Below are 25,442 nucleotides of genomic sequence, written 5' to 3' on the forward strand. Positions count from 1 at the left end.
CCTTTGATTTTTAGCTTATTTTTGTCTTTGGGTGTAAGTTGTATCTGTCTTGAACAGCATCGTTAAATTATGTTTTTTATCATTTCTGCTACTCTGTCGCTAGGCTGGTGCATTTCATCTCTTTACACCCTCAGTGTAATTTTCAATACCCACCCCATCAAGTTGATTGCAGCTCATTGTGACGCTGTACCGGGTTTCTGAGGCTGTTCGAGAGCAGACCATGTCCCCTTCCTCTCGGGGAGGGGCTGCCAGGTGTGATGGCTTGTTTCGTGGCTCACAGCCTGGCACCTAACCCACCGTGCCACCAGGGCACTTCATAGTTCTAGATAGGTATGAAATTATCAGTTATTTACTGTGGACTGTTTTTAATCGGTATACAGTGATTTTTTTTTTTTTATGGGTGTACGGATGGTTTCTCTATTCCATACATTTTTCTATACTTTTGGTATAGATTTAAAAAAAAATCATTTCCCACATTAATGTTGTGTTAGTATGTACTGAAACTTTGGGCTTTGGGGGCTTTTTTGGTGAGGTTTTTAAAATTTCTTTGCAGTTACTTTAATTTATTATCATCTCATGTTTAAAAGTCTGTTCTCTCATGATGTCATTTGATTTCCTCCATAGGGAGGTTCTGCTGTTACATAATTTACTTTCTCTTTTTACCTTATAGTTATCACTGTTTATAAGTTATCATGCCTGCTTTTCTATTTCTAGTCTTGGAGCTGTTTCTGAAACAGACAGACTTCGAACTCTGGGTTTATCTCTGCCTGGTTGTGCCGTGTGCCGTGCACTCGAGCTGTTTCCTGCTCTTGTTGAGCCCCCTTCTGAAGTAGTCTAGCATTTTTCATGAAAGTGATTTGGTTTTTACAGTTCCTTTCATTTCTGATTATTGGGAAATACTCTAACTTCACCGTTGTACTTAAGTAACAGTTTTGCTAACTGTGTAATTTTTGGTTTGCTGTTTTCTCTCTTTCAGGACTTTATATGTATTCTAATTGTTGCCTTTGCCTACAGGCTCCTGCCAAGAAACTAGAGCTTAATTGGATTGGTTCTCTTATAGGTTACTTTCCATGTTGCCTAAGCTTCCTTAAGGCACCCTTGCCTTTGTTTTTCGAAAATGTGATGATGTATCTTGGTGACTTTCTTTTTGGCTCTATTGTACACAGGGTTCACTGAGCTTCCGGAGTGATCATATTCTCATTGTTCATAGCATTAAGGAAGCTCTCTGCCAATAGAGCTTCAGTGTTCATGGTGCTTTTTTTTTTTGTGGTCCCTTGCTGGTAATAGTGTCCCACATAATTCTTTTTTTGTTTGTTTGCTTAATCATTTTATTGGGGGCTTTTTTTAATCCTTTTATTAGGGGCTCATACAACTCTTATCACAATCCATACATACACCAATTGTGTAAAGCACATTTGTACATTCATTGTCTTCATCATTCTCAAAACATTTGCTCTCCACTTAAGCCCGGGGCATTAGGTCCTCACTTTTCCCCTCCCTCCCCGCTCCCCTCTTCCTCATGAACCCTTGATAATTTATAAATTATTATTTTGTCATATCTTTCCCTGTCCAGCGTCTCCCTTCACCCACTTTTCTGTTGTCCGTCCCCCAGGGAGCCACATAATTCTTAGGCATTCTATTTTATTGTTATTAACAGGTTAAGATTGAGATTTGTCTTCAATTTTGCTAATTCTGACTTCCATTGATTCAAATTACTCCTTTGCCCTTCCAGTTTGTAATCTCTGTGTGACATATTTGTGTTAATCTGGGTTTCTAGTCGCTGTTTTTATATAGTTTTTCATTTCCTATTCATTTTGTAAATTTGTTGTATTGTTATTTTTCCAAATTATTCCAGAATTTTGTTGGTGTTTTTCTTTTCTTTCCCCCCATCATATCCATGATCTCTTTTGGTGGTTTCTATAACATTTCTTCCTTTGGAAGATTTTCTGGTCCTGTATATTAGTCACTTTTTTTTTGCAACGGTTTAATGGCATATGATTTGTATATTATACACGTTAATGGTTCAGTCACATCAAGAAACATTGTACAATCCTGACCACAATTAGTGTTAGGGCACCTTCTTCATTCTTGTATTAGTCACTTGGTTGAACTATTGTGTTTGGGGGTGTGTGTGTGTGCGTGGTTTGACGTTATCTGCTGTTCCCTAGTCACTGTGCTGATACTAATGGATTTGCTTACGGGCGGTCTGTTGGTTTGCTTCCCCCGGTTTATTTATTTTGTTTTGCTGTAATAGCTCCAGCCATGGGGACAGGTGTTCCACTCTGTTGTTAGATGGGCAGCCCTGGGCTGTTCAGCAGCTGTTTCTGGGTGTTTGTAGACGCAGGTGGGACTGGGTCTGCTATGCAGAGCAGCTGAGGGCAGGCTGGGTGGGCATCGGCAGTTGTCTGGAAGTGATCTAGTGGTGCTGGAACAGGTGTGGCGGGTATGACTGGGTAGAGTCTTTTAACTGCTGGGAGTAAATAATGGTGACGGGGGGGAGGGGGTTTAGGAAGAGAAGAAAAACACGGGGTGGGAATTAAAGACCTAAAAAGAAAAAATTATTTTTAAAAGAGTGGGAGAGGAAACTAAAAATCAGAACAAACAAATGCAAAAGTGTATTACGTGTGTACTAGCCATGAGGCCTGGCGGCAGTTGGGAAGGAAAGCTCACGTGACAGGAGAATACACAGCTGACCCTGAGGTGGGCTCCAGAGCGGTGAGGGGACAGGGCACCCGTTGCACAGTATCCAAAATAAAAGAGAGTGGAGTGGGGGGAGGAAGGAAAAAGAGAGGCTAATAAGAAAGGGAAAAAGCAAGGAGGTGGCTGCGGAGGAGCACAATGCTAGTGCAAACCGTAAGTGCCAGACACAGTTCCGTCTATGCAGTGCACCGCTGTCCAGAGGGAGGACAGTGGGCACTGCTGCCCACTGAGGCAGGTAGGGAGGAGTCGGCCTCTGCTCTGCTGGGTTAAAGGAGTATAAGTGAGGGAGAAAGAGGAAGAAAGAAAAAAAGAACGGGTTGGGGATGGGGCAGCCCAATTAACCATGAAAGTGCTGGTGACTAAAATGGCCGTGTCAGGAAGGCATATAGTATCAGTAGGCAAACATTGCCACCTGGGAGACTGCTAACCAAGCAGGTGGCCATGGGCATGGCATCCCCTCCCATAGGATCAAGAAAAGGGTGATGAAGAAGAGGTGTGGAGAAAGAAAGTGGGGGAAGGTCAATGGGAAGTGCTAAGATTTTTTTTTTTTAAGTGACACAGCACTGGCAGTGGAGAGAGGGTCTCAGCTGCCAGGTCTCAGCACTCCTCAGGAGGTTGTGTAAGACAAGGTTGTGTGACAGCTGACTGTGGCATGGATGCTGGGGCATTCCTCAGCAGGCAGGACCAGTGACCTCGTCAAGTTTCAATCTGAGTGCTACCGAAATCAATTTACTACTCCTCTCATCGGTATTTGATTCACTTCTTCCTTTGAAGCTCTGGGATCCAGGATTTGTATTCAAAGCTATTTCACTTGGTTTCTCAAATCATTGTTGTAGAGAGTCTAGGTGTAAAATATCTTGCCTAGTCTGCCCTCTTGGATCCGCCTCCAATATCTTACTCATTGCTTCCCTGTGTTTTATTTTACCTATTGCATTCTTGACCTAGAATCTGAATAGATTATCATTCAATGTCATTATCAGGTCAAAGCAGTGCCTCTTGCACAAGAATTACGGGGCAATATCTGATTTTATATTTCTGTATAAATGTCTTCAAATCTGAGGAAAATATGCAGGTAGCTGTGAACACCTCTGGGCCATGCTAGAGTAAACTAGTATAGAAGAATACCACAGTAAGTAAATTTTCATTGATTTAAGGACGTTTTTGCTCAGTGTTGGTACCCAAAGTTTTCTCCATCTTTTTGTCAAAAATAGTTCACCAAAGTTACCCTTGTTTGGAGAAAACTTCACCTGATGGATGTTATGACCTTCTTTGCCTTTCGGTCCTGGGTCTCTAAACAACACAGTTCATGTAGTGTGTATTGCATGTTCTTGGAGCGCACAGGTGCAGCTAGCTGGCTTTTAACAAAATTTTCCTCAGGAATAGAGTTTTGTTTTTATATTTATAAGGCAGACTGCTTCCTGTTTCTTTTGTGAAAATTCATAATATGAATATCTGCAACGGAATTTTTATCCAGGCTTACTTTCATCACCGTTTCAGAACTACTTCCCTGATGTAATTGATGTATGTGCCCCAATTTCACACTCATTTCAATAACCTTGGGGGAATGTGGTTGCTTTCTGCCATCAAGTTGACATAACTCTAAGCGACCTTGTAGACGCTATAGCACTGAGTTTGCCCCATAGTTTTCCAGACTGATCTCCAGCCCCTTTCTCCAGGATCCTCTGGTAGGTTCAACCCAAAGACCTCAGTGTTCAACCATTGTACTACTAGGACGTCTTGAGGAAAACATTTGGGGAAGGCACATCTCCTACAAAGCCCTAATGCAGTCCAAAGCCAATTATGGGACATTTCTTTTTTTTTTTTTTTTGTATATAAGGGAAAGGTTTATATACAAGAGGAATTGAACATTGAGAAAACATCCCAGCCCAGGTCCATAAGTCCAATATTAGCCCATATGTCCAATACCAATCTATTAAGTCCTCTTCAGACTCACGAAATACATGCAATGAAGCCAAATGCAGGATGATCACAGGCCAGTGGATGGAAAGTCTTTGAGTCCAGTGGTGTTGTAAGCATCTCAGTGCTGGCAGGGGTCTCTGTGGCTTCTCTGGCTTCTGAGGTCTGGTTGCGTCCATGTGGCTTATCTTCTGCAATGTCTTATGGGACATTTCTTAAGGCATTATCTTTGTCACTACTCCTCTCCAGTTGGGAGCTGACTTGTGCTCCTAGACTTAGAAATTGCATTTGATCTTGGTAATAAATTTGAAACATTGATCTCAACAGTATGAGTGCATCACACTAGCCCTGTGCTACCTTAGGCTGATCTCTAAGCAAAACGAGTGCTTTGGCAGTTTCTCATCTATGGTGGTAAGAACAACCTGTCATGCACCCTAGAGTTGAACAACTTTGGACCTTTGTCCATTCACATTTGTTTTGGAAGCCACTAGAATTTGCCGTCTAATGCATGGGTGTTGGAAGCCTCTTCCAGATTTGGGGTACCAGCTAAAAGGAGACTGTCTTAGGGCCTGCTTATGAAAGTACAGGAGAGCGATGTAGGGAAGATTATTTAAACATGTTTGGAGAAAGCCAACGTTTCACTGGGGAAACCCAGTGAAAGTCAATCATTGTAGAAGGTACTTGCTCTGCTAACCCAGACTGAAGCTCATGTAATGAATCCTTATTCATGAAAAAGTCCTAGCCACCAAAAGTGGTTTTTGTTCACTGTTGTGGGCAACATTGGTGAGGTTTGAAGGCCAAGTGGTCATTATCAGGTGATCATTAGTAGTCCACTAGCCTGAAGGATCATTGGCCTCTACTTTAAGAAGCAGAAGCAGTTTAGAGTAGGTTGATGGGCTGTTTTTTTTGACCATATGAAGTATAACTAAGTATAACACTTTATTAGGAATCTGGTAGAGGAGAACTTTAGATTGACCCTGAAGTTAAAAAGCAGGTTGTTGACTAAGGATGACAAAATAAGCTAAATGTATATCTTTCTTTAAGCTCTGAATATAGCTGTTTATTGGGATAGATTGATTTAGTCTTTATAATTCTCAGTATAATTGCAGTATCCTTGATGTATTTTTAAAAGCTGTCTGCAAGTAGCAAGTGGTCTCATTTTTTTCTTCACAGTTTTGGGGAATTTTGCCTGGTTCACCTGTTACTGAAGAGGAATCCTGTCATGTTCTTCCAGCACTTCATTGAGTGTATTTTCCACTTCAATAACTATGAACATCATGAGAAGTATAATAAATTCCCCCAGTCAGAAAGGTCAGTGCAATCAATTAAAGTAGTCCCTTTCTCTCAGTAAGACTTGAGTGAACCTCGGGCATTGTTCAGCTGCTTGGTGTACAATGTTTAGATACCGACCCTAACCTAAATATTTGTTTGGGGCACTCCTTGCTTTCCGTGGCCGGGCATGATAAGACAGTTCACTTGTGAGCATAAATTCCTAAGGGAGGTACCTAGGGTGAACATTTAGCCTCTAGACCAGAGGATGTACACTGGTCCAGATAGGAACTGGAAACACAGGGAAACCAGGGCAGATGAGCCCTGCAGGACCAGTGGTGTGAGTGGCGAAACAAGGAGGGTAGAGGGAGGGTGGGTTGGAAAGAGGGAACCGATTACAAGGAACTATATGTGACCTCCTCCCTGGGGGACGGACACAGAAAAGTGGGTGAAGGGAGACGTCGGACAGGGCAAGATATGACAAAATAACAATTTATAAATTATCAAGGGCTCATGAGGGAGGGGGGAGCGGGGAGGGAGGGGGAAAATGAGGACCTAATGCCAGGGTCTTACGTGGAGAGGAAATATTTTGAGAATGATGAGGGCAATGAATGTACAAAAGCGCTTTACACAATTGATGTATGTATGGATTGTGATAAGAGTTGTATGAGCCCCTAATAAAATGATTTTTAAAAAACAAACATTTAGCCTCATCAGGGTGCTTCAGCCCTTAGCATGTAGCTTTAGGGTACTTCAGTAATGCTGAATGGCGGTTCTTTTTAGCCGTGCCCACATGATGCAGTAAAATTGTCCTGTTTTGCCACAGAGAGAAGCGGCTTTTTTCACTGAAGGGAAAGACAAACAAAGAGAAACGAATGAAAATCTACAAGTTTCTTCTAGAGCACTTCACAGATGAACAGAGATTCAATATCACGTCTAAAATCTGCCTTAATATTTTGGGTAGGCGTGTGTGTGTGTGTGTGTGTGTGTGTGTGTGTGTGTGTGTGATATAATGTGTATTTAAAAGTCAAACTGTGCTGGTGATGGACCCAGCCAGTTTGCAGCCAATGTGAACTTCCCCATGAGGAAGACCCTTGTCTTTGTTCTCCCTCGCCATCGACTGCCTCCATTTAAGCCCACTTTTGCATGGTTGTATCCCACTTCCCAGGCAGTGGTTGGGTTTTCCTGGAGGCTGGTCTTTGATGCTTCTCATTATGCTTTCTCTCAGCGTCCTTTGTGGATGGCGTCCTTCCCTTGGATATGGAAGCCAACGAGCTACTCTCAGATACCTTTGAAGTCCTCAGCTCAAAGGAGATCAAGCTTTTGGCAATGAGGTCAAAGCCAGACAAAGACGTCCTGACAGAAGAAGACGACATGGCTTTGGCCAATGTAGTTATGCAGGAAGCACAGAAAAAGCTCATCTCACAAGTGAGTGTGGGGTCTTTCCTAAGAGTGTGCCTAGGCTCACTGCTTTCCCTGTTTGCCACTCAAGCATACCTACGGCCCTGACTTCTTCTTAGGTGTGGCCTTAAACCTCTCCTAGTTGATGATGATTCTCAGCCCATGTTCCCGACAACAACTTCTCTGTAAGCCTGAACCCTGGTCCTGCCTGGATGTTCTGCAGGCATCTCCAACTTACTGGGTCAAAGTCAAAGTAATCATCTCTATCTCTCATTCTTCTTCCCACCACTGTCCACATCCCAAGGTGGAAAAAATAAACAAAACACATAACTTACTGTTCCTTCTCCTATATTCTCTATTGGAGGACGCACCATTGTCCACAGCGTTGTCCAGAAGAGAAACCCAGTGCTCACCAGACCACACTTTGTTGTGTCAGGTGTAGATTTATTTGGCTGGTGGGTGTAGACAGTTAAACCTGCTTGGTTCAGGTAAATAGCTTTGTCATTATCTTCACCCGGTCCCTGTTTCTGTTTCTTGTCTGGACAATTCTTTGTATTTCTCACTTGACCACTGAATGATTTTAACTCCAAAGACAGACTTTTTTTTTTTTTTTACATCTACTTTGCCTCCAGATCTTGTCCGTTTTCGCTCTCAGATCCATCCATGCATGTCCTCTGCTCCTGAAATAACTTACTTGCCGCCTGTGCCATGTCCTGCCATTTCCCTAGCAGCCTTTTGTCCCTAGTCTCGGTCCCAAGCCATCCATCACACGAAAGTCGGTACAATCTTGCTTAAATACAAATTTGATCATTTTATTCTCCTGCTTAAAGTAAGTTGCAGGCAGATTAAATGCAAAGACCATTTTCAGTTACCAGTAAGGACACAGAATCTCCTGTTGAATAGCTAGAATTGAGCTAGTTTTAATTCCGAGAGGGAAAAATGTTGATTGGATGGATTGACTCTGGAGCGAAGAGTCAAGATTTTGCAGTAGGTTTATGGGGGTTGGAGCTTTTATCAAGGTCTTTCAGCATTTTGATTCATTTTCCTCATTTGTAAACTCTCAGTGCCATTGAGTCAGTGCCTACCCGTAGCAACCCTATACGACAGGGTGGAGGTGCCCTGTGAGTTTCTGAGACTGTAACTCTTTACAGGGGTAGAAAGTCCCATCTTTCTCCCTAGGAGCTGCTGGTGGTTTCAAACGGCTAATCTTGCAAATTAGCAGCCGGTGCATAACCGCCACGGCCCCAGAGTAGTATGCATCCTCTACATACTTGATGGCAGCTTTTTCACAGGGCCGAGAGAGTGCTGCTGAAGCCTCCAAAAGCAGTGGGTCCTCACGCGACACTGTCAGAACCCACAGTCAAAGAAGGAATGAGTATGAATGCTCTTTTTATTGTTAGCTGCGATTGAGTTGGTTCAGATTCATAGTAACTTTATGGCTAATAGAACAAAATGTTACCTGGGCCTGGACCATCCTGGCAGTGCTGCTTGAGTACATTGTTGTAGCCATGAGTGGCTACACTCATTGAGCACCTTCCTCTTTTTCCTGGACTCGGCTCTACCAAACATGGTAACCCTTCAGATAACATGACCAAAATACGCGGCTTCAAGTCTTCCCATTGTTGTTGATAAAGAACATTCTGACTGTGCTTTCCAAGACAGGTACGTTCATTCCTCTGGCAGATGATTTTTTTCCAAATGCTATAACTCAATTGCATCCATTCTTTGATCTTTCGCATTCATTATCCAGCTTTCTTATGCATATGAGGCTATTGAAAATAGAAGGGAGCTTCAAAAAAGGTTTTGAGAGCATTCTTTTTTTCTTATTCCACTTTTCCAAAAGTTTTTTGAAGCCCCTTGTACCATCGCTTAGGCTAAGTACACCTTAGTGCTCCAAATGCCAGATCAGCTATTCTGAAAGAATTCGGCCAAGAAAAGTCAAAAACAGTTCAGAAGTTTATTTATCTAAAGCTTCTACTTTTGGCTTTTGTTTCTATAGGTTCAGAAGAGGAATTTTATAGAGAATATTATTCCAGTCATCATCTCCCTTAAGACTCTGCTGGAGAAAAGTAAGATCCCAGCGTTGAAGGAACTCATGGCTTATCTCCGGGTAAGTGCTGACCAGGGTCCTTGTGCGGAGATGGTTCTCCATAACTCCGCACCTTCTGAGAGTCAGCACGCTTACAGCAGCCAGAGAGCGATTGAGCTGAGCAGCTGTTAGGTCACACTGCTTCTTGTGATGGCCAAGCTGGGCCACCTGGATGCATTACGATCACCATCCCAGCCTTGAGAAGGGAAAGGGAGTAGCGATTGGTGGCAGTCCTGCACCCTTTTATTAAGTTCTCTACTTAGGCTACACCTGCATGATCCTACGTCGTTTATCCTAGCAGGAACCTTGGGAAATGCCTATTAACTGGCAAAGTGTCAGGAATGTGGTTGATGCAAGTTTGGTTGATATTCTTAGGATTCTATCATTATGCTAATTAACCTACTTGTTAATGTGACAAATCGGTTGCTGTCAGCAAAATAAACTTTTATTTAAATCTCATGAACATAATTACTTCATTTTGTGTCCAAGCTTGTCTTTGATTCAAGAAGACATCAAAGGATGCTTCCGGGTCTCTTGCAGGAGGTGATGCAGGACTATCGGGATGAGATCAAGGACTTCTTTGCAGTTGACAAGCAGCTGGCATCAGAGCTGGAGTATGACATGAAAAAGTACAGCGAGCAGCTAGCCCAGGAGCAGGAGCTGGCAGTGCAGCCAGATGTGACCAGGACCGCAGAAGGGACCAGCGTAGTACCAGCAGGGCAGGTAGGACGAGAACCAGCCTGAGCTTGAGGTCCTGCTTTCTCCAATTAGTTGTTCGAGCATCCTGACAAATCCAGAGATAATCCGAGATCAGGCTGGCTTAAATCTTTGTAGTGCCTTTTTTCTTGACCACCATCCTGTTCACTTCCTAGTGAGACAGACAGGCAACTATAAGGCCATGCCATGTGAATTTGTCTGCAGTACTGTTACAGTAACAGTTGAGGGAATGGTGTAAGTGCTCAGAAAGTGAGCAGGCAGTGAGGTTATTTGATGATAGGGATTCTAGATCATTCTCTCTCCCTGGGTGTTTCATGTGTTTGCAGTCTTTCTCCCAGCATGCCTTCCTCTCTGGAACACCGTGTCACTTGGGCTGTTTTTAATAGTTCTTTGTTGCTCACCTTAGCCTACTGCCCCATGGAATCCAGAAAGGTCCGCTGTAAGAATGATGAAGATGACCTCATGCCTTTGTCTCTTCATTAAAATCGAAACAGCTACTTCTGGCACTCTGCCACAACTACTGTTTATACAGAGAAAGCTCTACTTGTCCGGGTCTGACATGTTTTAAAAATAGATTACTAGAAGCCTTTCTCACAGTATTTGAAGATTCTGTAGAAAACAAGTGCTAGAAGGTAAATATTCTTTATCTTTTAACAGGTTGCTCCAAGTTTAGACTTACTGCCAGCTCCTGCTACCCTAGAAAATGAAGCTGTGGCCCCTGATGGAAGCCTTCCTGCAGCCCCCAGATTAAGCACTGGCAGAGCACCTACTTTGCCTTCTTCACCTGACCCTCCACCGTTTAAGATGTTACTATCCAAAGCCAGGTATGGTGACTGCGAACCTCAGAGGCCCAGCTGTAGTTGCAGTAGGCCTGCTTCGTGTGAGTGCTCCCCGTGAGGTTTGAGTGATCCACTGGAAGACTGGTTCATTCTTGTTCTTTCTGTGTCCCTGTGCTTGTGCTGGATCTACAGTTAGGAACCCATGCTGTGACATGTCTCTCCTCCACAGACCCATGTCCCTGAGCACTATCGCAATCCTGAACTCGGTCAAGAAAGCTGTGGAGTCGAATAACCGGCACAAGAGCCAGAGCTTAGGAGTGGTACCTTTTACTTTGAATTCCAGAAGTTCGGAAAAGAACAACGAGCAGGGTATGCCTGTGGGTTGGCGCCAGAAGGGTAATAGAGCTCTTTGTTGTTCAGTCTCAGAACGTGAAAGCATACGGATGCACACAGACCGCGCGGGCCGCATTCCGTTTCAAATGGCTTCAACCTCCTAATTATTGCAACACATAAATAACATAGCAGGCGTTGGATATTGAGTTCTAGGTCATACCACCATGCATATTTAAAATAAAAGATTTAGAAAATAGCTTGATTGAAAGGTAAAACTCATACATACCGCTGAATGTTCATTCTTCCTGTGTTGCTTCCCACACTCATGGGTGTTTTGTGTTATTTATAAAATTGCAATCATAGTGTGAATTGGTTTTTAGCCTGCTTCCCAACACACTGATAGTCATACATAGTGAGACTTGCACAACTGTATTTCTAGTGCCTTTTTAGCAGTTTGTCTTGTGAAAGTGCTACAATTCATTCACCACATTATTCTTGAAATGTAGGTGTTTTCAGATTTTTTGTTATTTTAAAATTTTTATCATGTATATTACTCTATATAAATGTGACAAGTCATTCATGTGCAAACAGCCAGTCATATAAGTCGCCCTTACTAATTCCCAGAAATCTGCGGCCATAAACACTTGAAAAGCTCTTCCAAGACACAGTCCGTGCCCAGCCCTGCACCTCCTTGGGAACCCCGATTTTCTAATTCCACAATTTTTTTTTGCGTTTTAGAGACCAAAAGTGCTATTGTTTTACTTTCCATTTATTGGAATCCTGGTGAGGACGGACAGTTTTCTCCTGTTTGTCCTGTATTGCCATTTTCCTTTATTGCCTCCTTACACGGGTATTTAGTGTGTATCTTTGCAAATGCTTTCTCATCTGGTTGCTCTGCTTTTTGAGCCTGCTTTGGCATATTTGGACAGATGAAAACGTTTCCATTTCATCCTAGACTCCACATACAGCCTGAACCAAGAGACTCGTGGCTCTATTGACCATGTGAACAAACGAGCAATCAGCACCCCAGACCGTGAGTAACTAAGTTGAATTGGCTCGTCCCAGCCAAAGTTCTTTATGTCTTTTCTGGAGTTGCAGTTAAATTTTTCTGTTGCAAGATACATCAATGAAATGAAAACTTCAGGTACTCAACAACTTGCATATTCAGTGGGGCTTCAGAAAGATAATTGAAAAATGGAATTAAAAGATAACGGGATTTTCCCGCAAACTTTTTGAATCCCCGTCATGTTCGATTGAGTATTTTATCATCATATTGATTCATTTAATGGAGCACTTACTGAATGTTAAGCACCTGCCAGTGCTTTCACGTGTAGTAACTCATCTGAACTTCAGCCTCCCCATGAGGTAAGTACTAGTGGTGTCTTGATGTTACCGACGTTGCCACTGAGTCCCAGGCACATTTTAGGTGGCTTCCTGTGGCAAGGAAAGCATAGAGCCGGCCCTTTTCCCCATGCCTGCTGCTTCTCCGTGGGGGCGGGGCCCCTGTGCTTGGTCTGTTTACTTCCTGGGGTGATCTGGTATTAGCACTGGAATGCACCCTGTTGGCATATTCCTTCAGCTCCCAGGAGACGAGCCTGAAAGTCCGTGGCTCTTGAGGATGGCATGGCACTGCTGGTATTGTCAAATCTGTCTTGTCGCTCACTGTTGGGTGTTTCCTAATACCTTAGTCTGTCATTTCAAGCTGGAGGTAAGTAGTTAAAAGTGTAGAATATTTTTTCCCCATTATGTTTTTATGACTTGTTTCAAAACCCCCCAAAGCCATTATTTTCAGAAAACTGAGTACAGAGACCTCACTGTTCAAAATGGTGTGGTGTATAGTGCCCGGCCTGTGTCTCCTTTGTGCGTCCCTCACTCCCGTGCTCTCTCCCACCGTGTGGCGACTTTCTGTGTGTGTGCACTGAGCCATGTGCTGCCGGCTTCAGGTCATCCACATGTCACCGTGTCATCCTAGAACATCCCCTCACTCCTGTTCATCCTTCAGAAGTCTTTCTGAGCTGCAGACTGGGTCAGGGATCCTCCCATGGCATCTGAAATTCTCAGCTGTACTTACCGCTGAGCACAGAGCCTTGCCATATTACTCTTCTCTGTCCGCAGAGTGCCCAGAACAGGGTGGGTGTAAAGCAGATTAGGTCCTAAGTGATGGCAGAGCTGGGCTTAAACTGAGGTTTTCTGATGTGGTGTGTGGGCTTCTCGGGTCTCTCTCCCCAGTCTCCAGCGAGAGAAGAGTGTGCCGATGTTCTTCTTTGTGGCAGTGTAGCACCAGCATCGAGCCGTCCCCTCGTGTGGTCGGTATGCATGTAGAACGTGCCTCTTGTGTTCCGGACACTTGGCTGTTGGCTGTTTACCCGGTGGTGCTGTGATCTCTTAGAATATTTAACAGATAATAGGTTATTGTCCTTGAAATTGCCATGTTAAGGAACATCAATGGATGAACTGAATTCCCACCCCCATGTCTCCGCAGATGACAACCAAATCATAATTGTTATCATTAAGGGCAGTGGGTAATTTGGGGTTCATGTCGCGTGAGCCAGTGTGGCATTAGGTATGCAGGTCTTTTTTATCTGTTCTGTGCTTTTGGCTTGGCACCAAGAGCTGCTGTCCTGGCGGTTGGGTATCACCGGCCACAGGAGCAAGAAAGGTGTATCCCACTAGTGACTCTGCTCCTCTGTTGCCCCTGGCTGCAAGTTTCGTGGCCGCGTGCACTCTTGCAGATACACTTGGCATCGATGCTGCTTCAATTTGCACGAGTGGAGCCTCCTGACACTAAGAGCAGGCTCACGGCCACCACAACAGTGGAGCACTTGTTGCATCTCATGTCTCCTGAATGTAAACTTCCTGCCGGTGCAGATGTGGACGGTGTTCCTTTAGGCTCTCCCATTAATGTTCTTTCTTTGGAGAATTCCTTTGGAATAACTCAGAAGAACCCAATTCTACCTTCTCTGGTTTATAAATACTGGTGCTTTTGACAACTCTGTAAGTTCACGTGTGGATGGATGCCTGTCAGGAAGAGGTCTCTGCTCTACAAGACTCACTCAGCTATTCTATGCACCTTTGCTGCTCTGCATTAACATGGTGGTTTTGCTAAATGGCAATACTTTTCAGAGCTAGGATTTTGTCTGGCAGTCTGGTGGGAGGGGAATTAGTGTGTGCCTCTTATCTTCATAATTCAACAGTGAGGGACTCTGAAGCAAGGGGTAGGCACCTGGAAGAAAGGTTGATGATTTCCACTGCCATCCAGTCAGCGCTCTTCAGTGCTTCTGAAACTGTACGTCTGTCTGAGAGCAGACAGTCTTTCTTTCAGCCAGAGTGGTCAGTGGGTTTGAACCACCTGCCTTGCACTTAGTTCGCAGCCACATGCTTAATCTAATGGCACCACCAGCACTCCCTGGATAAAAATGACAGCCTTGGAAACCCGATGGAGTAGGTTTCCGCTCTGCCCCGTAGGGTTGCTATGCATTGGAACAGACCCAACAGCAGTGGGGCTAACGGAGGGGGAATTCGGCTGGCAGCACAAGAATAGACCTCACAGATACGGTCACAAAACGAGGCCTGTTAATAGCAATGTTGAAGATGCAAGGGAGTTTCACAGTGTTTCAGGGGGAAAATTCCTTATTCGTTAATTCCATTTTTTCACTCATTTTTAAGCTCCTTCATGAAACTGCCACAGCCTATCAGTACAATTTGAGTGGCTATTGGTGCATAGCATTGCAGTACACCGATGGGTTTTAAATATGGATGTAGCGGAGGAAAGTAAAAGGAAATAGAAGAAAGAACTAGGAGGCAAAAGACATTTATGGAGGTGTAAACATAGGCAGGTACATATGTAAATATATTAATATATTAACATATAATGATACGGATCTAGGTCTATGTACATATATTTCTAGGTTAAGTATTAAGGTAGCAGACAGACGTTGGACCTCTACTCAAGCCCTCCCTCAACGCAAGAACACTTTGTTCTAAGAATGTGCCATTCTGTGATGCTCACTGAAGACAAAGTGGGTGCATAAGCAAATGTGGTGAAGAAAGCTGATGGCACCTGACTATCAAAAGATATAGCATCTGTGGTCTTAAAGGCTTGAAGATAAACAAATGGCCATCTAGCAGGGAAGTAACAAAGCCCACATGGAAGAAGCACACCAACTCGTTTGATCACAAGGTGTCAACAGGATCCGGTATCCGGCATCAGAAGACCCAAAACAACCAATTTGATACGAACGAGGGGATTAAAGTGGAGACCCAAAGCCTATCCGTAGACAAATTGGACATCCCCTCACAGAAGGGTCACAAGCAAGGGACGAGCCAGCCAGCATGCATTGCAGCACCTGTGAAACACCGCAACATTCCTCTAGTTCCTTAATCCTCGCCCCATCACCACCCCAGTTCTACCTCACAAATCCGGCTAGACCAGAGCATGTACACTGGTACAGATAAGAGCTCTCGACACACGGAATCCAGGACAGACAATCCCCTCAGGAACAATAATCACTCCAGGGAGTAGTGATACCATGAAGATAGGGGGAGAAGGGGGGAACCGACTGCAATGATCATTGAACAATCCCCCACCCCAGGTGACGAACAACAGAAATGTGGGGGAAGGGAGATAGCAGATGGTATAAAATGTGAAAATAAAAATAATTTATAAATTATCGAGGGTGGGAGGGTGGAGGAGGGAGGGGCAAAAAGAGGAGCTGATAGGGCTCCAGTAGAAAGAAAATGTTTTGAAAATGATGACAGTATATGTACAAATGTGCTTGATACAGTTGATGTATGGATTGTTATAAGAGCTGTGAGAGCCCCCGATAAAATGATTTACTTGAAAATAAAATAAACATGGATGTAGCAGTGATAAAGTTTATTTCATAAAAGGTCTTACAAAAAGTATGATGGGCTTTCACTGCTTCAGGCTGCAACAGAGCCATGGGGACAGGGTGTTTGCAGTTAAGTAAGAAAAATGATTTCTTTTTTAAATCATTTTATCGAGGCTCGTACAACTCTTATCACAATCCGCACATACATCAATTGTGTAAAGCACACTTATACATTCGTTGTCCTCATCATTCTCAAAACTCGCTTTCCGCTTGGGCTCGTGGAATCAGCTCATTTTCCTTTCCCCTCCCTTCCTCCCCGCTTCCCCCTCCCTAATGAACCCTTGATAATTTATAATTTTATCTTATCTTACACTGTCCGATGTCTCCCTTCACCCACTTTTCTGTTGCCCATCCGGCAGGGAGGAAGTTATATGTAGATCCTTGTGATTGGTTCCCCCTTTCTACCCCCCCTTCCTTCGCGGTATCGCTACTCTCACCGCTGGTCCTGAGGGGTTCATCTGTCCTGGATTTCCAGTTCCCATCTGCACTGCTGTGCATGTTTGCAAGGTAGAATTGGGATCATGATAGTGGAGGGGAGGAAGCGTTTTAAGAACTAGAGGAACGTTGTGAGTTTCATTATTGCTACACTGAACCCTGAGTGACTCATCTCCTCCCCACTACCCTTCTGCAAAGGATGTCCAGTTGTCTACAGATGGGCACTGGGTCCCCATCACACACTCCCCTCATTCACGATATGATTTTTCATCTGAAAAATGATTTTATTGAAGAAATAAAAATTATAATTAGACTATAACTTAATATTAATTCCATGATGGAGGCATATACAAAATGGCATAGGCCCGGGAGTGACCAACCACTAACCCACTAAGGAAGCCTTTGTTTTGCATTTGCTTCTCAAATACTGTGTTGTCAGGTCTGGAGATGGGGGTGGGAATTCTGGGCAGAAAGAACTTGGCTTGACCCAGATGTTGCAGCTCAGGACATGTTGAGTGTGGCTAGACCATCTGTATGCCCCATGGAGGCTGTAAAAGCAGCTCTGGCCCAGCTTGCATCAGACTAAAGGTGGATTTCAGGCCCACCTCTACACACTCAGGTGGGTGCTCAAGTAGGGCTATAACCTAATCCGATGTTTACCTAAGCACCGCTGGTCACACCGGGGATCATGGTAAGGTCCATAAAGTTAGTTCTAGCTCATCACATCCCTGTTTACAACATCATGAAACATGGCCTGGGCCTGCACCATCCTCACACTTGGTGTAGATCCATCTCACAGCCGAGTCTTCTTGATGATCTTCTATTTACCAAAAACGATGCCCTCTTCCAGGGGCTGGTCCTCCCGATAATATTTCTAAAGTAGCTGAGACAACGTCTCGCCATCACCATGTCTAAGGAGCATCCTCATTTTTAAGGGACAATAGCTATTTAAGTATAGTAGTTGCCAACATTTCTTCAGCATTTCGCTTGTACGAGGTAATGTGATGGGAGAGCCCTGGTGGTGTAGTGGCTAGAAGTTGGGCTGTAATGCCCATGGTCAGCAGTTTGAACCCACCAGCATCTCTGTAGGAGAAAATCCCATGAACAGTTAGTCTCAAACCCACGGGAGCTTGCTATGAGCCAGCATTGACTTGAGGGCAGTGAGAGGTTATGGGGTACGCTGTTACATGAATAATCTCATTTAATCCTAACAAGTACCCTGTGAAGGAGGTACATTTTTATGCCTAATTTACAGATGAAGAAACGAGCTTTCTTAATTTTAAAGTGGTTCATTAACCCAGGACGAGGTAGAGCCAGAATTCAAACTGAAGAGTCTGTTTCAGAGCATGGGCCTCTCCTGCCTCCAAAGGGGGAAATTCTCAGTGGGAAACCCACCACTGCCTCGAGGGTGAGGTGAACGGAGACGTGGACGTGAGGCAGGAGGCAGCAGACAGAGGGGGTAAAGAAAGTGGCAGACACAACGTGCTTCGATGTGGAGACTAGGATTGACCGTTCATTGAGTGCTGTCGTAGCTTAAAGAACAACAGTTGAGGAGTGGTGGTCACGAAGGGTGTCCAGGGAGTCCAGGTGGGGTACAATGGGAAATATAAACTTAGAACCGAGGACCAATCAGAGTTAGAGCAGAGGGTCATTCATGAGGCAGTAATTGATATGGGGATAGAAGAGAAAAAGCCAAAGTCTGTAACTAGCAGAATACTTAAGGCCAGCAAAGGGGAATGGCCAATGAAACGGGAAACTCTAGAGAGACGGATACCGGGAAGGGCGACTCCGGAGGCCTGCCCTGTTCAAATCCAGGGCTCCGTAGATGGATGGTGGAGAGAGAGGCTGAATAGAAACGAGCGGAAAAGCTGGCCTGACCTGGCTCATGCTGCTCTTTGGGATGTTCTTTCTAACCCAGTTTTTACAATGGTGGCGTTTCCCTTTTACCCAGGGACCATCAGTGAGATCTCCTTTGGAGCAGGGGTCAGTTACATCAGCATACCCAGGACTCCTTTTGCACACAAAGGCAAGTTACTGGGGGTGCCCTTCATGTCGGACATTGGCCACATTGGGAGTGCTGGGTGGATCAGGGGATGAACCTGTATTTTCCTCCCTTTCAGAGAAAAATGAAGCCCAGAGTCAAGGGACCGACATACTGTGTTTATCTTTGCCTGATAAGCCGTAAGTTTTCCAAGAGTTCTTTTAAGGTGGATGGTTTGTCGTGATTTTTCTTGTAGTTTCAAAATAATGATTTCTTCTCCTTCCCTTCCCCCAACCCCCTAACCCAGGCCTCCCCAGCCTCAGCCATGGAACGTGAAGTCTCCGGCCAGAAATAAAGACAATCCAGCCCCCAGTAGGAGATCCCTCCGAATGACCCCCCTGAAAACAGCCAACTGAAGGGTGTGGCAGGAAGGACTTGCTGGATGCGTGTGGAAGGCACTGCCTCTCTCCCCTTGAATCCATCCCAGTGGTGCTTTCCATCTCGGAATGCCAAAGCCCTTCTTTCGGATTCCAGCCCTGCGACGTACCACACAGTTTTAATCTTTCTTATTTCTTGTTCTGAAACGTGGTTAAAAGATTGTAGAATAATGTAAGTGTCAGACTTAAGACTTCCTTATGGCTAACCTTTAGCTATTTAATATTATAACTTTATTCCATTTGAAAGTGTCATGTGAATTCTGATAAGCTATATCCCATTAATAAAGATCAAGCAATAAAAACAGCCTTCCCGGACTCAGTAGGATTTTTCTGTTTTTAGTCATTTTAATTTCACATAAAGTGTTTGAGAAGAAAAGAGTGATTCAGCTTGTCTTTAAGGTTTGGTTCATCAGGCCACTTCTTGCCTTTGTTCCCACAAAAAAGGCTATTTTTCTCCCAACAGTGGACATAAATACAACTCTTACTTATGAAAAAACAGCGTTATGTCTCTTATCCACAGTTGTCTGCACTACTGCTGTGTGTAGCAGTCTGCCCGTGGACTGCTGACACAATGATGGGATACTTTTCATCTGTTAGCCCCATTACGTAAACTTAAAACACTTTGTGTTATAGTTTCATGTCAACTCGAAGATATATAAAAATATAGGAGTAGAGTTTAGACTGGCAATCAGGTGACTCCTTGTGGGCGTGGCCTTCTCATAAGGAGGGTCCTAGGAATCTCCCCTTCACTTTCTCGCTTGGAGACCCTGGAGATGTGCCCAACTGCTATGGGATGGATCCACATAACTGCACCCACTGGCCTGTGACATTCCGGTGTCAATGCGTGTGGCTTCGTGAGTCTTAGGTGGGCCTTATGGACTAGCTCTAGACTTAAGGACTTGAGTTGGGACCGGGCTGGGATGTTTTCTCGATATATAATTATTTCTTGATATACAGCTCTTATATATATATATATACATGAGTATCACTGGATTTGTTTCTGTAGTCAAGCCAACCAAACACACAAAATATATTTATGTTCTGTTAAAGAACAACCAGAAATTGTTCCCTTAATACCAGCATCACAGAAGTAAATTGTTATTGTTAAAAGCATATGCTTAAATATACACTGATGATTGCATTTGAGGTATGGAATGTCAGTGTGTTCTACCTCCGCTCTCAGCTGCATGTACTGTCCCACGCCCTGGGCTTATTACTGAGAGCAAGTGACAAAGCTGCCACAAAGCTCTATCACTGGTCTCTAAACCTAGGACTAGAACATGGTAAAGGTATTTGCCTACCCAAATTCTAAGAAGGGGTAAACCCAACATTAAGAACACATGAAAAAGAAAGAATGAGGCTAAGTTGATTTTTTTTAAGCTTTTATAAATGGGTTTAACAAAAACCAAGTTATACGTGTGTTATGTTACTACATGTTTGTAACATCTATGTACAGCAACAGCCATACCAAAGGCCAGAATAAATAGCCTTGTACAGGCCTCTGAATCATTAGTCACATTCTTCAAAATACAGGTTACCTTTTCTGTCTACACTTTTACAGTAATAGGCAACTATTTCTAAGACTCCATCCTTTCCGTCTGTCTGCTTTTTCAGACCCAGCCACACGTGGCACGAGGGTAGACAAGGCTTTAGGGCATTAGAAGGGAGGCAATAAGGTGACCCTGTCACCATGACAACCAAGAGTAAGATTCCCCACCAAAGAAAAGGGGGTGCATCCCTTTCTACCAAGAGGAAGTCAGGGTGAAAGGACAGTCAACACTGCATTCAAATGCAAAAGGTAGGTACCATTAAAGCAGTCACTAAAGAGCTGCCCCTGCTTCTGCCAGACATCCCCTGGCCACACATTTCAGGTAACTTAGAAAAGCTAACGTGAGCCTTAAGTATTCAATTTTTAAAAACTGTCAAAGCATTACAAATCAAGACAGAAAGTTTAATCACAAGATGAGTATGTACTTATACATAAAAACCACCCTTTAAGTACACAACGGAATGGGGTGCCCCCTCTGAGAAGCTCCTTGCTCCAAACCTTACCGCATCATCAGCCTAACAGGGCAATGTGTTTGACTCTCAGAACATCCACTCTTAAAGAACTCTGAATGATGTTTCTACTCTCCACCACAAAGTGAGCAGTGTCTGAGGCAGGTAAAAAAAATTAAATCATTTAAAAACTGCTTTTGATTCGGGCATTTTACTTATTTCACCATCAGGCTTTTTGTACCCTGGGCCGCACGATCATCTTCACAAAGCTAGACTGGCTGTCACCACCTAACAGTTTACTGTAAGGAGAGCACGGGGTGTCGGAGTGCTTTTCTTCAAGGCAGAGAAAAACCGGGAAATTCATATCCTTTTAAAATTAAAAACAAAACAAAACAACAGCATCGCAGTTGACAGATTCGAATTCAAAACTACCTGTGGCCTGTTCAGTCTTAACAACACTCACACACTAAGGTGAATTTGAAAAACAGAACAGTAGTTGCTTTGTTTTGTGAGCCATTCACAACCCAAAGGTTGGCATCTGGGAACCCAAAGGCTGGGCTGCCCACCAGGAAACGACCCAGCTCTCCCCAGGTACCCACCTTAGAACTGTCCTGGAAGGAACGAAGTGGCACATGCTACAGGAAACCAGAGAATTAGCTGACCAGGGGACAGAGCCGTAGTCACAGCTCTTAAGAGAGAAGTGGACACACTTGGAGGTAAGTAGCCATCGCCCCTACAGAGGAGTGGTGTGTGGCTCAATTTCAGGAGTTGCCTAAAGTGGTTTGGACACATGTCTAAGAGCTGCTGGGTGGTCTTTGGGCAAAGGTAATTTTAGTAATCCAAAGAAGAGGCAGTTCAAAGCTAACCTGAGAGCTCTTTCATTTGAAGAGATGGACAGATTTCACCATTGCTCCACTGGAACTTAAGGTTTCCTGAGCAGCAATGGTCTGATACATACATGTCCCAAGTCCTCTTGTGAAAAATGCTAAAACTTAGGTGGGAAAAGGAATGTCCCAGTAAGCCTCCTCTAGAGGCTTGCTTCGGTAAATATTCTAATTCTGAGATATTTTCCAATATAACTAGTAGCTTGGAACTCCTGCCCAGTTAAACATTTTTTTGGTAAAAAAATAGGTTATTTAACATTGCATGACAACATATTTACAGTTTAAATAGAAATTTTCTTTTCAGTAATCAAAATACATCTTTAGCAAAAATTTAGAATGTAAAATTTTATAAAACAAGACGCATAAAAAAGCAAAACATAATTTCGGTACCATTCCAGATTTAGCTTAAGGTGAAGGCTTTCCTTATATTGAAACCCGTCATGGGTAAGAAGACCCCTTTCCAGCAAGCAAGCTACCTTTTGATTGGTCGTTTTTACAAAATGCTGGTCCAAAAAAGATTCTCCAAGATAGACACAACACACTGATGACAACATGTTTTAACAAATCGTGCGGTGGTCTAAAACCAGTCAGCTACATAAGCGTCTGGGTTGTGTTTCCTGCTGGCCCTCCGGTTCCCGCTGCTGGTGCCGTGCCCCCATGCGGTTCTCATACTAGGTGCTGAACAACGCGTGGCAAACAGGCCTCACATCCTCAGCGCCCCTAACCGGAAATGCATGTATGTGAGCACGTCAAGTTCAAGTCACCCTGAAACGTGGGCATCAGACCAGAAGCAGACTGGGAATCAAACTCGGTGAACGAATTTGGCTCTTTTCCTTGTGATTATTAAGCCCATCTTGAGGAAAACCCTTTTATTCGCGTGGCTTTTTTTAAAAAAAAGAGAGAAGCGGTCAACTTTGGCCAAGAAAGAAGAAGCTTGTGCCCGAGTGTCTAGCTCTTTGCAAGTGCACTTTGCTCACAGGTTGCTCTTCATCGGAGTTTCTATGGAGAGGTATTTGCAGGTGCTCTCTTCGCCGTAAAGGCAGATTTTAGATCACAAATGATGACTTGTGTCGGAAATCACCCTGCAAAACAACACAAAGTTACAATGAGGCCACCCTCTGCCAACTGAGGGGCCACAGGGATCAATTCTTGACAGTGGCTTTCCCATTTCCCTGTGGAGACAGACCTAGAACAAAACTGGAATCAAGCGAAACCATCATCCTTCAGGACTAGCACCCAGCGCTTACAAACTAGAAGCATCGTTTACAGTGGACATCGATCACTGAAGTGCTAGCCCCGCAGAGTCTGCAATATTAATTAGGAAATCTTCCTAGGGATTCAGCTTGGTTTCCCAGGAGAAATGACAGGTACACCGACATTGCTAGAGCTTTTCAAGCCTGTCTTCATGCATGCCCCTGGCTGCTTACCTCATCGTTGGTCCTGATGCAGTTAACACCATCAGGCTTCCCTGGGCTCTTAGAGCTGTGGAAGACAAGAAAAGGAAAGGTCAATGACTACTGGTTGTCACATTCATGTCAACTTGAACTCTTGATCTTGCCTTATCAGGTCGGCTACCTTTCTCCATCCTGTTTGTTGTTGATGAAGTAACCGCGTCTGTATGCACAGCAGATCCCCACTGTTATCAGGGCCAGTACTGCAAGGACAACCAGGACCCCTCCAATAATTCCACCAATGTTCAGGTCATCTGATGAAAAGGAGAGTGGGATGTGTCTGCGTTAGAAGAGCAGTGGAACACTTCCTCATAGTGGGGCGAAACTGTGTTGCAGTTTTCTGCAAAGTGATTATAATTGGCTCGATTTTGGGATACCTTATGTTTCAATAATCCTGCCACCGCAGAAAGAAGCGTCCATTAACACTCACTGTTAAAAGTCGGATGATTAGCCGTGTTTCCAACACCAGGACACTTTAGAAAGTCGATTTTGAGGAGATAAACACACCAATAATTCATTTATCGAGGCTGTTGGGTGTTTTTGAAACTTTCTCATCATGCCTGCCAATGTACACAAGAGGATTTGGGTGAAGCCAGTCCACTCCAGAAGACGCAGGCCATGGCAGGCAGCTATCTACATGGATGGTCTCTCACTATTCCCTTCCCACTCTTGGGATGACATCTTTTCAAAAAGTAACTCTCAGGAAAGACCCTAAATGCTCGTCCATGGACGAATGGGTGAACACCATGTGGGAAACACATACAAAGGACTCGTACTTGATGACCAAACGGAGCAACGTGAATGAACCTGGAACACATTCAGCGGAGCTAAATAAGTCTATTACAGAGGGAATTACTGTACTCACTTTTATGAATCGTCATGAACAGGTCGATACATAAAAAGGAATGTTCACTACTAGTTACCAGAGGTGGGGGTGAAAGGGAAACTGCAGGAATACTCCCTAGGGAGTAGTGACGTTTTGTTGATAGTAATGGGAAAAGTGGCGCCAAGATATGGGTAACGTTTGCACAACGTAAGTGAAGGAACCCATGAGTCAGAATCGACTTGCTGGGGGCCGTTGAGGTGAAGGAAAAGGGATGGATGAGCAAACGTAACAATGAAAATAACTGAGAAAACGGTGAGGGATATAAACAGTCACCTCATGGGATCCGTTCTCTGGGCTGGGGCTTAAAGCTCTGAGCTCAGAGGATAATCTAGCCAATGCACACAATATAGTTCTTAAAGTTTATGTTCTACTTCCCAGTATGGAGACTAGTGTTGGGGTACAGTCCCCTAAGATACAACTCTCGGTATTTATTCAAAGGAACAAAGGAGAAGAAAGAGCAATGACTCAGCACTAATGATGGCGATCAGCCACTGCTTCTTCCTGCTACAGACAAGATCTAGATGGTGCCCACCCCCCACTACTGAGCTTTCTGACCAAGGGCACAAGAAATGAATCCTGATAAAAGGGAAGGGAAAGTTTCAAATTCTTAGAGTCTACACTTATTAGATACCTTGAACCTGAAGAAGTGTTCAAGACTATAACCCTGAGTGAGTCTTTAACTCTTGAATTCAAACTATCTCCTGAAATCACTGTTAAAGGAACAGTTTAGCCCAAAGGGCATCACTGAGTATTGTGTTAAAAAAAGTCAAGAATGCTTTTGGTTTCCGTTGTTGTGCAAACCTTTTTCCTTTTAGCAAAAAAAAAAAAAAAGCCAAGAGCTATTTTAAAGCACAGCAGAGAAGGCTGGCAGGGCTGGGAGTTTAAGTAAATGGAAAGTAATAAACTAAAATAGAAATACTGAGAATATTGATACTGTGTGAACGATGTAACTCGTATAACCAATCACATCATGGGTTTTGCTGTGTATATTTTTGCAAAAATTAATTTTAAAAGTTCTTGGGAATAAATTTAAAAAATAAAATAACTCACAGACTTCCATCTCCTGTTCCTCACACCTGGCTGAGCCTGCATCATTGGAAGCAATGCAGTAATACTGCCCAGAATCTTCTTTGTGAACAGCATGGAAAACCTGTTTCAGAAAATAACCAGTACATCATTAGGCCAGTCAGCCAGGCAGAACACTGAGAATCAGGCAGGAGAGGCTGACATTCAACCTGAACCTACTAAGTCCAGAACTTGGTAAATAATGTCT

General features: G+C 43.8%; 2 protein-coding genes across 3 annotated transcripts in view; one reads left to right on the plus strand and one right to left on the minus strand.

Annotated features, from left to right (window-relative positions):
• The window catches only part of NCAPD3 (non-SMC condensin II complex subunit D3), a 76,484-nt gene extending 57,228 nt beyond the window's left edge, over positions 1-19,256 (plus strand). The window contains exons 22-32 of one of the 2 annotated variants that reach the window (XM_045295362.1): positions 5,791-5,928; positions 6,713-6,846; positions 7,115-7,314; positions 9,287-9,397; positions 9,917-10,099; positions 10,751-10,917; positions 11,102-11,268; positions 12,161-12,238; positions 18,484-18,558; positions 18,653-18,713; positions 18,821-19,256. In XM_045295362.1, coding sequence (XP_045151297.1) covers positions 5,791-5,928; positions 6,713-6,846; positions 7,115-7,314; positions 9,287-9,397; positions 9,917-10,099; positions 10,751-10,917; positions 11,102-11,268; positions 12,161-12,238; positions 18,484-18,558; positions 18,653-18,713; positions 18,821-18,929 — 1,423 coding nt within the window. In that variant the 3' untranslated portion in view covers positions 18,930-19,256. The remainder of the gene's footprint in view (positions 1-5,790; positions 5,929-6,712; positions 6,847-7,114; positions 7,315-9,286; positions 9,398-9,916; positions 10,100-10,750; positions 10,918-11,101; positions 11,269-12,160; positions 12,239-18,483; positions 18,559-18,652; positions 18,714-18,820) is intronic. The other variant, XM_045295363.1, reaches the window with a different exon arrangement.
• Positions 19,257-20,315: 1,059 nt separating this feature from the next.
• JAM3 (junctional adhesion molecule 3) overlaps positions 20,316-25,442 on the minus strand; it is a 47,755-nt gene continuing 42,628 nt past the window's right edge. The window contains exons 6-9 of the mRNA XM_045295449.1: positions 25,220-25,319; positions 23,408-23,537; positions 23,260-23,314; positions 20,316-22,914 (exon numbers count right to left, since the gene is read on the minus strand). Of these exons, the coding sequence (XP_045151384.1) occupies positions 22,879-22,914; positions 23,260-23,314; positions 23,408-23,537; positions 25,220-25,319 (321 nt within the window). The 3' untranslated portion in view covers positions 20,316-22,878. The remainder of the gene's footprint in view (positions 22,915-23,259; positions 23,315-23,407; positions 23,538-25,219; positions 25,320-25,442) is intronic.

This window comes from Echinops telfairi, unplaced genomic scaffold (assembly GCF_000313985.2).
Source record: "Echinops telfairi isolate 266 unplaced genomic scaffold, ASM31398v2 ScPeMD7_5592;HRSCAF=6446, whole genome shotgun sequence".
NCBI classification, from domain to species: Eukaryota; Metazoa; Chordata; class Mammalia; order Afrosoricida; family Tenrecidae; genus Echinops; species Echinops telfairi.